The following is a 15,534-nucleotide window of genomic DNA, read 5'->3' on the forward strand; positions in this document are numbered from 1 at the left end:
CGTACAGAGTTGATGAAAGAGGACCATGGGGCTCAGTAGATGCTGCATTTTACTTCAGTCTAACTGCATTATCTGAAATCTGTTCCATGGACATGCTGTCCCCTGCTCTGATGAAAAATCCAAAGGCAAACTTAGTCGTTCGGGTGTTTTTTAGAAATAGCAGAGACAAGCTTTACCACCTCTTCGTAAGCATCAAGTTAAAAGTTGGTTATATCTTGAGAATCTTATTTGATTTGCCTTTCCACAGCTCCTTCTTTAAACATTGGGGAAAAAGTCTGAGCTTCTCAGAAGGCTCATTAGAGTTTCACCAAGCTATAAACTGGTGTTTGTAAATTTGCTTTGTTTTTGCCTCGGAAGATAGGAAATATATATACATATACATTGAGAGAGAGAGAGAGAGAGAGAGAGCGCGCGCGAGCGTGAGAGAGAGAGAGAAACAAAATAAGAAAACCATCTCGAGTCAAAGGGAACATTTAGAGAAATGTGGTTTTATCACTTCTAAGTCTGGAAGTATTTTTTCCATACTTATTCTAACAATAATGCTGGCTCTACCCACATGTCACCTCATTTAATTCTTACTCCAATCTTAAACTCTAGATAGGTATCATTATTCCTATTTGGCAAATGAGGAAATTGAGATTGGGAAAAGTAAAATAGTTGGCCCAAGACCACGAAAGCAGTAACAGGAGAACAATCTCAGATCTGTGAAACTCTGAGACTGGGTTTTTTTCCCCTACCCAGCCAAACCACTTCCCTTTAATTAGCCATTGTAGCTCTTTGTAGGTAAGCAGACAATTTACTATATGCCAATTTATCCTATGTAAACTTATTTTATATTTCTATATTATCATTATTTTATAGAGAGCTTGGAAACAATTTACTGTTGTCCTCACTCTTGATTGAGTAAACTAACCATGTTCTTTCTTAAGTGTATTTTTCACGTTTGGTAACATCCGTTTTTTATTGCCCAATCTAGTGTTGTTGGAGCATGACCCTGTTCAGCCTGCAACACCTTCTGACTGAAACGAAAATGTCTGTGGGAAGCTTGAGACCTTATTAAGAATTCTGAACATAGCTGAGAGAAAGACTGTGGGGAAAATGAAATCCTGGGATAAGGCTCCCAACTGGAGTAAGGGAGTCAGGAAAGGGCGAGGGCAGCTATGCCAGATGTCGTATTTTATTTTTGCATTTGTACCTGGCACAACCCCTTCCCAGGATAAGAAAGAACTGTGAGGAATATATGAGAGTCTTATACACAACCACATAAGACACTTACCTGCTGTGGAACCTTGGTTAGTGACTTACTCCCATTTTACAGGTGTGCCAGTCGAGGGGTGAAAGGCCACCTCCAACCTCGCAGCGTTGCTGGGAGGACTACACTTTTTGACATGCACGTATGTGCGCTGTCAACAACCCTACCCGCATCCCTGTCAGCACCATTACTTCTCTGACTCCTGACGAAGGAACCTGTATGTTCTGTTTTCATACATATACCCCATGTCCTCTATCACCCACACTTAAGGAGTCAAGTCTGAGTTAATGAGACTTTCTAAAACACCTCACAGGCTACTGCTACCCAATTGTGGATGTTTTGATGAGCAAAATATTTCCTCAAGAGGAAACTTCTCCTGAAAGAGGTGATTTGTAATTAATACTAATTAGTTAAAATGTTAGCTTAGCTGTTCTCATCCTTGCCGAGCATTCTAGCCTGTAACCTGCACTTCTCCTTCCCTTGGGATGAAGGTTGGCAGTTTCAGGTCTGCTTCTGCAGGCTTTAGGGAGTCATGCCATTAAACCCTTGGCTTTCCCGCCATTTACATTCTCCCGGTGTGCCTGTAGTCACAACATCTTGTAGATCAGTGGGGTAGTCTCGGGGGCCAGCTCTTTGTTCCCCGGGATTATAAATAACTGAGCAGAGTGCACCTTCTGATAAAGCCAACAAGCATTTGTCTTCATAAACTGAGAGATTCTTTCCAGAGCACCAATCACCCTTTAAAGATGTCCAGAAAAACACAAATATGATCCAATTTGGGTGCCATCCAACTTTCCTGCTCTTTTGGGACAGGCACGTTGTAGAATGGAGAGAAAACATTTTCAAGGTTCTTTGCCAAGCAAGACCAGCTACAGAGTGCCCTGGAGAACACATTTGAACCAGGGCCAAATGGATAAGAGAAAGGTAACAGGATACCTGGAGCACTCAGCTTGCTGGGAGAAACTAGAATTCTCACTATAAATGGAGAGTGTTAGTCAAAGGCCAGAAGGTAGAGAGATAGGGGAAATAAATATGGTAAGCAAGGGCTCTAGTTACTTAACCCAAACCTTTTGTCTCAGGAACTAGAATGAGGATTAATTAGGACAAGGAAAGAGTATTTGTTCTATGCTGTCTTTTAGGGCCATTACTTCCCTGTACTTGTTTTCAAAACAAATAGCTTAAGTTTTCACTCTTGCATTTCCATATTAATTGTCTCATTGAAAATGATACTCCATGGAAAAGAAAGGGCAAATGCTCAGGGTCCAAGGCCACCACTCAAAGCTTCTGCGCTGAAGCAAACAATCACAGCCATAATCCAAACTACATAAAGAGGTAGAGGGCTCAAGTGTTCTGAAGCCAAATGGTGCCCAGTAATTGTTGGACCAGTTTTTAAATTAGAAGGACACAAATATAGAACTAAGGGGAGGGAATGGCTTCCACATTGCCTTTAGACTGGTTGTGTTCTCAGCAATGTGCACCTTTTTCAAAGCCACTGATTCATCCAAGACTGGCCTGTGTTGCATCATCTATTCTTGCCTCTGCCCACTCTGTACCTCAGTCCTTGTCATCCTAAGGTTCTCACCAAGATGCCTTTCTTAGCTCTGCTCCACAAATACAAATTCATACACTTAACATACCCAGAACTCAGTCGGTGTCTCTGTGCATTCAGACACCTACTTCAGAATCATGTGGCCTGTCTGGTAACGCTATAGAGTCCCTGGGCCCACCACACACCTGTTGAGTTAGAATTTCCTGTAGCTGGCCTTGGGGAATTAATATTTTAAATAAATTGCCCAGGTAATTCTGATGTGCTTGGAAACCAATGTTCCAAGGAATAAAATCTGACCCGCATCTGATGAAATGCAGATATTACTTGGTTAGTTTTTGGAAACCATTTACTTTAGTTACAATTTATTCAAGGCCTTAGGTATCAACCCACTAAGGTAACTAATTCAGGACTTTGAGGCACAGGGCAGATGGTGGGCCAGACAGTTGGAGTGGAGATAAATAGAAGGACTTTTTCAGTCCGGCCATAAAGCTACTCTGATTCGGTCCCACACATTTCCAGGAGCAACGCTTCTGCCAGTTTGTGATGGATCCCGAGAGAACTCAGAATCGTAAGAGTCTGTCAATAAAGAGTTAAAGATACCTTCCAATTACATTAAGGTGCTGTCTGTACTCAGTCTCAGGAAGGAACACAAATCCCCATTTTGCCCAATCCATTTAGGAAGAGGCGTTCTGCCTGTCCAAGGAGTGACTTTTGCTCCCTGAGACTTACCACATGTGGATTAGAACTTTTCATCAGGATAGAATAAAAATCAGTTCATAGATCCTCCAAGCTGATAACCTTTCAGGGACTTCTTTTTGCCATTAAATAAAACCCCAACTCTTCATGGTGGCCTACAGGGCCCTGTGGGATATGCCACTTGGCCACCTCTCCAGCTTCACCACTTTCCACCCCCACTTACCAACCAACTGCACTCCAGCCACTCCACTTCCCTGTTTACTGACTTTGTAGCAGTGATTACTATCTGAATTCTTATTCGCTTCCTTTTAGTTTTTCCCTTTCTCCTTTCAATAGAATGTAAGCTCCATGTGGGCAGGAATCCTTCTCTGTCTTATTCATCATCATATCACCAGTGCCTAAAATTATTACTGGCATTGAAGAGGTGCTCAAAAACATATTTGTGGAGTCAAAGAACGGATGAACAGATGGATGGATTGATGGGCAGATGGCCTGATGGGAAGGAAGGAAAGAAGGTGGTCGTGGTAATTTAACTGGCAGGGAGAATTGAAAGAGTGAGCAGAGATTTCACTTCTCACTTCGTGTTTCAATAGTGATGAGATTATAAAAAAAAGTCACTTTCTGTTTAAGTTTTTAAGAATACAAAACATTTTAAAGAACTTTGCAGAAAACGAGGGTAGGAAAATCACACTGAAATTAAGCGTTTCTCTCTCTTTTTTTCAAGTCAGAGGGCCTTGTAGGCTTCTTAAAGAATTTATGAACACAGAGAAACAAAGGATATGAATTGAATTGATGATCAGTAATAGTAATCACAATAGAGCAACAATAATAATGCTAGTTCATATAAAGTATTTAGAGAGGTCCCAGCACATAGGAAATGCCCCACAATTGTTGGTCACAATTTCACTTACTTCTCAGGGCAATTCTGTGATGTGCATTCTGTGACCAGTCCAGGTGTACAGATCCAGGTGTGGAGTTTATAGAGTTTCTAACTTGCCTAAAGTCACACAGCTAGTTATAGGAGGATCTTGGATTCAATCCAGCCTAAAGTCAGTTAGGTACACTTTCACGTAACTCCCGTTACTTAGGCTATGCAACACTGGGCAAGTTAACCTCTATGCTCATTTGTATCATCTGGAAAATGGGGCTAACACAAGTAGCTATTTTTGCTAGGTATGATTGTAAAAAATAAATGAGTTAATGCATGTAAAGTAATTGGAAGAGTATTAAGCATATTGCAGGAATTTGGTAAGTCTTAGTTATGACTTAATGATTATAATAATCATTATCTTCTCAGTAGTAAATAGGTACAGTATAATAATCAAAATAGCACTATGCATATAGCAAGAATTTAATGACTCTAAGTGGTAATTTAATAATAATAATTATTAGAATAATAGCAATCTCTTCAATGCTATACTTTGCTATTAATACTACTCTTACGACAACATAGAGAAGAATACTCAAGAATTCTGATTCTTTAAGCTTTGAGGGGGTCATTTAAAGAGTGGTTCGCTTTATAATACAGAACCTTCTCACACAGTATTATCAAATGCTGACGAGGCAGCTAAAGAACATAAGAAATGTGTAGAACTGGCATCTCATGATGTGTAACACCCTCCTGACTGCTCGCCTCGATGAGGCAACTGAATAGATCGCAGAAATCATTCCATAGGTCTGAGTCCTGACTCACAATTGCTCTTCATCTCCTGGGATATGATGCTAAATCTTTAGGAGTTTTGATTTCAGTGAATAGAAAACTTCCTGATCCACACCACCCTCCATCCCTGGGGAGAAGAAAGGCGCAATTTTATCCCATGACTCATCTGATTTCCTCGAAGATTCCCTTTCTTTCAAGGACTAGGTGGAAATGACGTTGGTACAGATGAAGAAAGAAGCTTTCACATATTTGCCCACGTTGTAGGCATCATAATATAGAAATATGAACTGCAATGATGCTCACTCTGCTAGAAATCCTAGGAAACAAGAGGCCTATTCTCCTTTGTGTATTTTCATTTTTTTTAAACTCTCAGCAAGCTCAGAATGGATCTAAAAGACTTTAAAAATTTTTTTATAGAATTACATTGTGTGTGATTTTAAATTTCCACACAAAAGAAATATTCAGAAACCTAGCAACGACTAAAAGTTGAAGAATCAGCACAATAATCAAAAAGAACACATTATTTTACTAATGTCCTTTCCATATTTTAGAAGTACAATAAAGCAATAATCCGAACAAGCCAGGTCTATTAAATATGATTCATGAACTCATGAGAAACATCTTCTTGATCTGACACTCTGAAGCATTCGGGGTACCCGCTCATTCCTGAAGTTTTAGTAAGAATTTACTATAGGCACATCTCCATGTTCAGTTTGGTGGAGATAAAAAATAAGCCAAGAACAGATTTTTGCCCTTATATGGAGGGAGTAGAGGCCAAGGAAAAGAAGAGAAGAGAAAGAAGGTAGAATTTCAGTGGGAGGCATCACTTGGAAATGGAAGAGGATCAGAGCGGGTTTGGGGAAGAAGGCAAGTAGGACTGGGAAATGCAGAGATAAGGAATTTGTAACCCAGAATTCCTGTAGTTAATAGAACAAAGATGTGGTTTGATCTAATTTTTTTTTTTTCTAGGCAGGCATATACAGGACCATCATTAAGGGTCTGAAACAAATGCATGTAAAAATTTTTCTGTCAGATACAGGACACTAGAAGATTTCAGTGACTGAGGGTGGCCCAATGACTGAAGGTGGCACAGCTTCCTTGATGAAGGAGTGGACACTCATGATGTCCTGGACAACTCAAGATTTTAGAACCACTGATCATAAACACACATGAAATGAAGTGGAGACAATGTCGCTTAGATTAGACGATTCAAACAAACAAACCAATTCCATCCACTTATACATCAGGATTTTGTTATCAAATGAACTCCATCTCTTCCTCTTCCTAGCTATAGAATCTTAGGCAAGTTAATCCACCTCAGTGAGCCTCTGTTGCCTTTTCTGCAAGATGGGAATAATACTCCCTCTTTGCAGGGTTGTTAGAATTATATTTGATAGGTATCAAGCACCAATCATGGTTCTTGGCAGATAAAGAAAAACAATAAATGACAGTTTTTATTATAATGATCGCCATGATGTTAAAGAATCACGATTTAGTGTATCTAGACCACAGTTTTCTCTTCTGTAAAACTAGAGGTGGGGCCAGATTCTCAAGAGCACTTAGAGTTCTAATATACCCTCTGAGATTTCACTTTTGCTTGCATGGTCTGAGGACTGCCTTCTTTTACTTCTATATGAGTCATGAGTAACCCAGGTCAAAGATACATTGCTTTTGGACACCAGAATATAGAAGCAGTGCTTCTTCCACATGTCCTGGGGTGTGCCATCTCCCTGGTGTCTTGGGCTTATCTCAGTGTTTCCTGATGCTGCTCAGCTTCAATAGTACTGATTGGTTTTTCTAACTTGTCTCCCTCTTTTTTGTTTGTTTATTTGTTTTTTCTCCCAGGGTAGGGATCAGCAAACTCTTTATGTACAGGGCAAAACAGTAAATATTTTACTGTTTTGCAGGCACACAGTCTTGGTCAGAAACACTCAACTCCGCTGTTTAGCACAAAAGCAACCCTACACAATACATGAACAAATAGGTGTGGCTATGTTTAAATAAAACTTTATTTATGGGCTGAATATGATTCATACAATTTCCATGTGTTATGGAAATTATTACTCCTTTAATTTTTTTTTTTCAGTAAAATAAATACACAAAACCCATTCTTAACTCACAAACTATATAAAACAAATGGCAGACAGGATTTGGCCTATAAGCCATAGTTTTCTGACCCATTTTCTAGAGGAAGCTCCAAGAAGATTTTCATCCCTTTCTCAAAGTCTTTCCAGAGAGCCTTTTGCTTGGTCCATGCCCACCTGCTCTTTCCTGCTAGGAGATCTCCAGTATTTTCTGGAGACCCCAGGACCTTCTCACACCCCCACCATGATGAAGTAAGAACAAGCCCACTTACCACATGATCATGATCACTAACTTCATCACAATCTCATTCAAAATGTTGAAGAATTCCACCATCAGCTTGGCCTGCTCTCCCATCTTTCCCATGGCGATGCCAAAAGCAATGAAAAACCCTATCAGACCTATTGGATGAACGACATTACACAGAAGGACAAATTACAAAGTACGTCTTTCTTCTCCCTTGTTCTTTACCATTCCCAATGTATGGAGCCACATACTTGCTGCCTGTTACCCTATGAATTAGGCATTAAAAGGCAAAGGCATTAGATGTCACACTGAAAATACCTTTCCCCCGGGTCATTATGGCTTTCCTTAACACTTTTCACCTGAGCAAGTTGAACTGTCAGCAGTGTGAAGTCCTTGAAGAAAGTAAATTCATTTTGATTCCAAATTAAAAAGTACTCTCTTCTCTTGCCTCCTCACTTATGAAATCATGTGTAAGCAGATTTTATAAGTACATAGTTTAATAAAGAAAGGCTTGTTGGAACTTGAGAATTAGCATGCAAACTTTGGAGCCAATATTAACATAGCAGAGACCAATTAGCCATTAAAGTCTCTGCCAGGGTTATGACTCCATTGGTTTGGTGTTATACTAAATTAATGCATGGCTGGTATGTTTTGCTCTAGGAAAATTCTAAATGTAAAATTATTTTTCTGTGGCTACATGTCTAATGTGAAAAGGAAGAGGAATGCAGAGAAATCACATGGAAAGCCAAGAGAAATCCAAAACAGTTGGGAAACCCCAACTGACCCAGTTTGTTTTGGTTTAACCTGTTATTTATTAATGCGTCATAATTCTTTTCATGGTCAAAATGCTTAGAATGCATTTTTATAATTGTATTTTTTTTATCAGGATCTTAAAGATAGAACATAGACTGTTATTTCACAGCCCCTCAGCTCCGTCCTCCCTTCACTTGCCATCGTTTGGCTTCCATCTAAGTCCAGCATCACCTCAGCCTCCAGGGTCAATCCAAACCCCAGGCCAGAAGGATGTGAGGAGGTCTGTTCCTACCTCTTGCCGTCAGCATCCAATTGCACTAGGTTCTAAACCAACTCCAACACTCAACCTTGGGTGCTATTTCTGTGTTGGCTTTTGCCTCATTCATTCCCTGCACCTGAGTTTGTAGTCCTGGGATCTTACCTTATACTTGAGTTCCTCCAATGCCTGGCTTTTCTCTCCTCACCAGCCCCCTGCCCAGCCTGGAGTCTTACCCAGACATACCCCGAGAACTGGGAGTACTTCCTGGGTAACAGATGTCCACATTACTGTCTGGGGGTTGTCTGAACTTCTGAACGCCAGGCACCATGTGCCCCACACACACATTCTGGGCCCATTTCTGCCAATCTCGGAGCTCTAATTCTGATGACTATAGATCAATGTCACTGTCTCCTTGGCTACAGGACCTTGCTGCCCATCTGACTCTTTCTCTGAACTGCAGTATGGGCCAGCTTCTCTTCCCCTTCTCTCTCTCCTCTTCCCCACCCCTACCCTGTTCCAGTTAGGCAGGCCTAATTTCCAGTCCTTCTCTCTGATGTCCAGTTTCCTGTGTCCAGTTAATACCTGGAATCTTGAGCTCTATCAGGTAAATGATAGCCTTATAATCTGCTTCTCTTAGAGTAGAATTCTTCCTCTCTGAACCTCTGATTTTACCTTTTCCCTAGTCACCAGAACCACTCATCTCCCCACCCCAAGCACATATCAACCCAGATTGTACAACTGCCCATCACTGGGCCCTTTCTCTTCAGCAAAAAGGATCCAGCACTTGCACTTGGGGTTATTCATCCTCAACATTTACTATTTCTCTTTTTCAGCTCTTTGCCAGAAAGATTGACGAGTGACTTACGAGGGATTTATTGGCCATGAAGACAAAGGCTTAGTGAGAATCAGATCCGGGAAAGAGAGGTCTAGTTCTGCAGCAATGTATGAAATCAAATCCAGACTATTCCCAAGCCCTTCTCTCCAGGCCATGGAGAGAAGTTTGCGACGTGTGTGGTGAGAAATAATCTGAATATTCTGGCTGAGAAGAGCTAGTGTTACTTGGCTAATTCCATTTGGAGATTTTAAGAGAAAATAGCAAGTTGTCAAGGTCCAAAAAAACTGGAAAAAAAAAGTGGCCCTCGCAGGGTCAGCAGACACTGACTATATCTGTGAGTACGAGAGAGGGATGTTTAAAGGAACAATCTCTCACAGGAGTTGATTTAAGTGGCTGGGATTACAGTGAAGCCCAGAAGTACTCTGGAGTTTTTCTGGGAGAGAAATGAATCTTTAAAGAAGTGGGAGACCAGAGCCAGGATTTTATCTCTATTTATTGGGACTTTCCAAAGCCAAAACAACAAAAAACAAAGAAAGCCACCATCTCTGCATTTGGAAGGCCATGGAAAGAACCTTATTTCAGCTGTGATTTCTAAATGGAAAGTTTCTCAACAGTCTAACTTCCCTTGGCTTTCCAGAGCCTCAGACTGCACTTGGAAACTGAGGTCTAGCTTGTCATTGCCATCTGTAAACACTGCCTCATTGAACTCACCCACTGGAACAATGGTGTTTCATTGGAACAGAGCCCTCTTAGACTTGGTCATTGGGGTTGAGAGAGCAGTGAGTTGTGTTGAAACTCCCTGGTACAGTCAAAGGTCACGTGACTTCCCAGAATCCACCAAGAATCTGAAAGTCTTCTGAATGATTCACTTCAAAGCTTTGGCCTCATTACTGGAGGCTTCAACCTCCTCCAGAGTATAGAGAAGACAGAGGAGCCACTTTGACCCCAGGGTTTGGGAAACCAAGGGGAGTTGGGAAGGCCTTGAAGGGGTCCCAGATATCTGGACAATGAGAGACAAGAGCTATTCGTGGGTGGATGCCGAGGATATTTGCAAACTCTCCCCCTCAGAGGAACTCTCCCATTGTCTCCTCTCTCCTACTTCCTCTCACACACTGATTGTCAACACTGTTTATTGATCTTCCCTTGCCTGGCAACCTAGTCAGCTTATCTCCACCCTTGCTCTCACCTACCCAAGCTGCTTCCTGTCACGCCAAAAAGTAAAAATAAAAATAAAAATAAAAAAAGATCCCTTACTGAAGCTTCTGCTTTTCAGTAGCTGGGCAATCCTGCCCATCTACCTCTTTCTTTTGACCATTTTGGATGAGTAAGGAGTAAGGTTATCCAACTTCAAACAAACAAACAGGATACCCAGTTAAAATTTGAACTTCAGATAAATAATGGATATATATATGAATATATATAATGAATATATATGTGTGTGTGTGTGTGTGTGTGTATGTCTGTGTGTGTGTGTGTGTCTGTGTGTGTGTGTAATTATGTCCCATGCAGCATTTGGGACATGATCCATGCTTGCATGGATCGGCAATATATATGTGTGTGTGTGTGTGTCTGTGTGTGTGTGTAATTATGTCCCATGCAGCATTTGGGACATGGTCCATGCTTGCATGGATCGGCATACTTCCTCCACCCAGATTCCTCATCTTTCCTGGCTTATGGCCAAATGTCCCTCTTTCTTGTCTTGGGGACACCATTCTGATAATGGATGGGGGTTATGGTGGGGCATAGACAAGGGGTGGGTGGGGAGTAAGCTGAGTAAATGAGTTAGCTACATGATGGGGAGTCACTAGTCTCTGTGGAGCTGTCCACTCACCTTTAACAATGACTGCAGCTCACATGAATTAAGCACATGGCATGTACTATTGTGCTCTTTATGCACAATTTTATTTAATCTTCATAATGATCTACAAGAAAAATGCCAATCCCATCCCCACTTTACAAATGAAGCTCAAGAAGCAGGGCAACTTGCCCTCAGCCAGATAACCAGTGAGTGGTCCATAAGGGACACAAACCTCATCTGTCTAACTACAGAGTCAAAGAACCTCTGAGATGGCATACTAAGACCCCAGGCTAGGGGAAAGGGCTTACTGGAATTCCAGAAAGTTACACAAAGTAACCTCCTTTTGATAAGTCAACACTCTCCACTCCCGATAGCATTGCATTTGTTTATAGACTATGGGAGCTGGGGTGGGACACCCCCCAGGCCTAGCACAGAAGTGATATACAAAGGCAGCTCAAAAAAAAAAAAAAAAAAAAACTCCTTAAGAAATGAAAGAATCAGTACACAACTGATTCTTCATGAAATAGAGAGTCAGAGAAAATGACTTGCCAACATCACGCAGAAAGGGAATGTGCCCAATGAACATTTAGTCCTGTCACTTTTCCCTTACCTGGCCTCTAGCTGTCATGGCCCCTAATGGTATTGCTTCTGCCCATCACCCTCTTCCTTAAGCTCTCAGCTATTAGTCTCAGTGACCCTCCAACCACTCCCCAGAGAGAGCCTCCTGCTCCACCTAGAGGACTGCTGAATGACTGATTTCTTGAGAGGGGAGCGGGGGAGGCAGAGGTGCTGAGATGCAGGAAAAGCTGGCCTCTGTCACAGAGGCAGAGGTGCCTCCCCCAGAGAGATGAAGACCAGGTGGCGTACCTAGGACATTCATGCCGTCCTTGAACTCCAGGCCCTTCTTGATAACCACCTTCGTTTCCTCGGGTGCCTCCGTTGCAGTCTCGGTCAACAGGGACACGACAGAGTTGGTGACATTGCTCTCCTCTTCTGACTGTGGTGCCACCAGGACTTTCTTGGTCACTGTTTGAATCTAATGAAATGAAAAAAAAAACACACACACACACACACATAAAGATGAGATTTGGTCATCAAAAGCCTATCTACTTACTTACATATTTTAAAGTCTCCAGCTATGTTAAAAATAATTAAGAAATGCCAAAACAAGGTTTTGAAAATTGGGGAATATTTTTTATGTTTGTGTTTAACAAAGTGATGCTTTATTACACAAATACAGTGGGATACAATTGTCTTCATCCCACAATAATACAGTATTTGTAATGTACTGTAAGCAGTAGGACTCAGTCATGGGACACAAGCTTCGAGATGAATGTCTGTTTCTTTTATTCCCATGATTGTAGCTCTGTACCTCACAGACAATATCAAATGTCCAACATGAATATTCTTCATAATCATGAGACCAAGATGGATAACCCTCCTGGCATCTTATGACGGGACCCAAATCTGGTCAAGAATAGGACAAGAGGCACGATGAGGGTCGATCAGCACCTCAGGATCCAGTCACCTGTATTGCTCCTTCCTGCCTGGCTCCTGTCAGACAGTCTTCAACTCATCTAGATCCTTCCAGTGCCAGGCTTTGCTGGGAATCTCCACTTGGGTGCCACATGTGCCAGCTGCCAGCATCTACCACAGCAGGGGTGTTAGCTTGTATTTCAGATGCAAACGTATGGTAGGACGATACCTGCTCCCTCTGGGAAGCGATGTCAAGACTTACGCAATGTTCCCCAAGCATCTCTGTGCAAATGGCCTCCCAAGAACCTCTCATGCTATTCCTCGATATCTGTGGCAGCTGTCCTATTTTTAAAGGTGCCAGGCACCCTGCATGCAGAGTGCTGTGAAAACTCACATCTGAGCCCAGAGAAACACTACCTCCAGGGACATTAAAATAGAACTTATGCAGAATCCTAGAATGTCAGTGCCGGCACATAGTAGGCAACAGATGGCTGAACCCTGAATAGATATGAAAGAGGAAGCATGGAGAACTCAAGTGACTTGTCAGATATCATAGATTTATTGGCAGAGTTGGGACTTCAACTCAGATGGCCTGACCACCACTGAGTTCTTTTCACTACGTGTGCTGCATGATAAACTATGTGGACCCAATCCTACTGCAGCTGGGCCCAAGAGTAAGCAATGCTTAACTGCCCATTTATCTGCAGTGGGAGGGAAGGGAGCACAGAGTTTGAGGTGAGACAGGATGCTCTGTTCCAGCCTGGCCATATGCATTTATTCAGGGAGGGTGGAACCTCGGCTGAGTGTGTGAGGGGATAATAGGCAGGCACAGGGCCCTTGGTCTGGGCAATGCTGGTGTAAAATGAGAATGAAGGAGTGCTCAGAAGGGAAGCTTCCATGATCAATAGAGTCGTGTGCCCAGGAGCAAAGAAGGAACCAGAAGCCAACTAAAAATGTTAAAGAAGACAAGGCTTGAGTTCAAGGGCTTCCAGGATCAGGTGGGAGGCCAGGTGCTCCATGTCTGACATCTATTACCTCTTATGTCAAGAGCAGTCCCGCAGGCTCACAGGGCTAAGTAACTAACCCCAGGACGGGCAGCTAGTAGTTGCTAAAGCAGGCTTCAGAATGAGTGATGTTTGACTCCAAAATCCAGCTTCCAAACAGCACAGGCCAGTGGCTTGAGCCGAAGGTGGGGAGATAGGGTGACTGAAACACAGGCCTGGTTCTCTACTTGAGCTCTCAGTTCAGTGCCTGTGTGGGTTGGACAATCCCATCTGGGTGCCAGCTTCAGTCTACCTGAGTCCAAGCCACCACGGTCTCTCACTTTAAAACCTATAAAAGTTACTCAGTGACCTTTTCACATCTCTTCTTGTCTACTTACAATCACCAGGTAAGGACAGCTACCTAGAGCTTTGTCTATATCATTAGCTGCCAGATTGTTCTTTTAAAAATAGAAAAAACAGTCATCTCTCTGCCGAAAACTCTCTTAGAATAAGGACCCAATCTGACCCTTGTGCCCAGGCCCTGCCTGAGCTGGGTTTTGCTTCCTCCACTTCCCACCTACTGGGCTCCCTTATCATCTCTGAACATACTACGTACTTTCCAGCTTCTGCAACCCTGTGCCTCTGCTGAGCAGGCCCTTCCCCCAGTTCTCAGCCTGGTTCACTCTGACCCCTCAATGTCACAGCTCAGAAGGCTCCCCTAGTGATTGTCTCACCATCATCCTGCACCCAGCCCTCAGAGCACACTTATCTTAATTTTAAAGTATCTTGTAAATAAATAGATAGATGAAAGAAAGAAAGAAAGAAACAAACAAACAAACAAACAAACAAACAAAGAAACAAAGAAACAAAGAAAGGTCTCTTGTGTGTTTATCTGAAGTTTTTTCTGGTCTATACCCCCTCAGCCAATGTAAGTAAAAACTCCACAGAATCCGTGTCAGGGACCCTGACTCTCATTCCCTTGGCATCCTGTCACAGGAGAGACCCTGGCCCCCAGGAGGGGCTCACCGTATCCACTGAACAAGCAAACACAGATCACTGAATTCCCTGGATGAAAAGATCCCCCCGTTACCCCTATCACTGGGCATGACTGAATGTGGTCAGGCCACATCTTATAGCTGTTGATCTCTTAGAAACCTCACCTTGGTTCAGAGTCGGCCCTAAGCAGCAAGCAGGAAGCCGCCCTGCTCTCAGAGACACAGGTCGTGGCACCTTGGGTAAGGCAGCCTGTGCTCTGGGGACATCACACCTTCTTCATGTCACTGTGTCTAACCGATCAGGAAGGCCCCTCCACCCAGAGAAGCAAACTGAAATCACTTCCAGCTATACTCCATGGGCAGGAAGGTATCTCTCCAATGCCCTTTCTCCCTGATAATGTAGTATCACCCTATAAGAGTTCTCCTTCTTCTAACCCTCTTTGAGGCCATACCAAAGCCCATGGAATACCTGCTGCTTTAAGCCCTCTTTCCTCTGGACTGCCTGAGTCTGGCTTAAGGAAGCTGTACCTCCCCGACCCTGGGGTAAATGATTCTACATGACTTTACTGCTGATTGTTGGAACTCAAAGGAACTGTGGCTCTGGGCTTAGCTGGGGGCTAAAGACCTATTCTTCATATAAATTTGCCACTGGAGTGGTAGGGTCAGGATGGGGCTGGGGCAGGGAATGGCACAGTCCTCTAGTCTAATGTCATACAGTGCCCCCTTGCCATCGACAGCTACTGTGCAGAGAGGTCACTGAGCGTAAGCATGGCCGACACCGTAAAAACTCACGCCAAGACCAGAGCAACAGCTCTGAGTGCCTGCCTGCTTCTCAGTCCTATCTAGGGACTGATGTCCTGCATGGAGCATCTGTCCCTCCCCCGTCCCTCTCATGCTATGCCTCTACCCCCCACCCCCAGTCTTCTACCAGCTCAGCTTCTGGATTCTAT

The 15,534-nt window shown here is 42.9% G+C and overlaps 1 protein-coding gene across 4 annotated transcripts in view; it reads right to left on the minus strand.

Moving 5' to 3' along the window:
* Nucleotides 1-15,534, minus strand: part of SLC1A2 (solute carrier family 1 member 2) — a 142,052-nt gene that overhangs the window by 35,385 nt on the left and 91,133 nt on the right. For all 4 annotated transcript variants that reach the window (XM_025044164.1, XM_015586303.2, XM_006908032.3 and 1 more), the window contains exons 5-6: nt 11,998-12,166; nt 7,514-7,640 (exon numbers count right to left, since the gene is read on the minus strand). In XM_025044164.1, the coding sequence (XP_024899932.1) occupies nt 7,514-7,640; nt 11,998-12,166 (296 nt within the window). The remainder of the gene's footprint in view (nt 1-7,513; nt 7,641-11,997; nt 12,167-15,534) is intronic.

This window comes from Pteropus alecto, unplaced genomic scaffold (assembly GCF_000325575.1).
Source record: "Pteropus alecto unplaced genomic scaffold, ASM32557v1 scaffold71, whole genome shotgun sequence".
In the NCBI taxonomy this organism is placed as follows: Eukaryota; Metazoa; Chordata; class Mammalia; order Chiroptera; family Pteropodidae; genus Pteropus; species Pteropus alecto.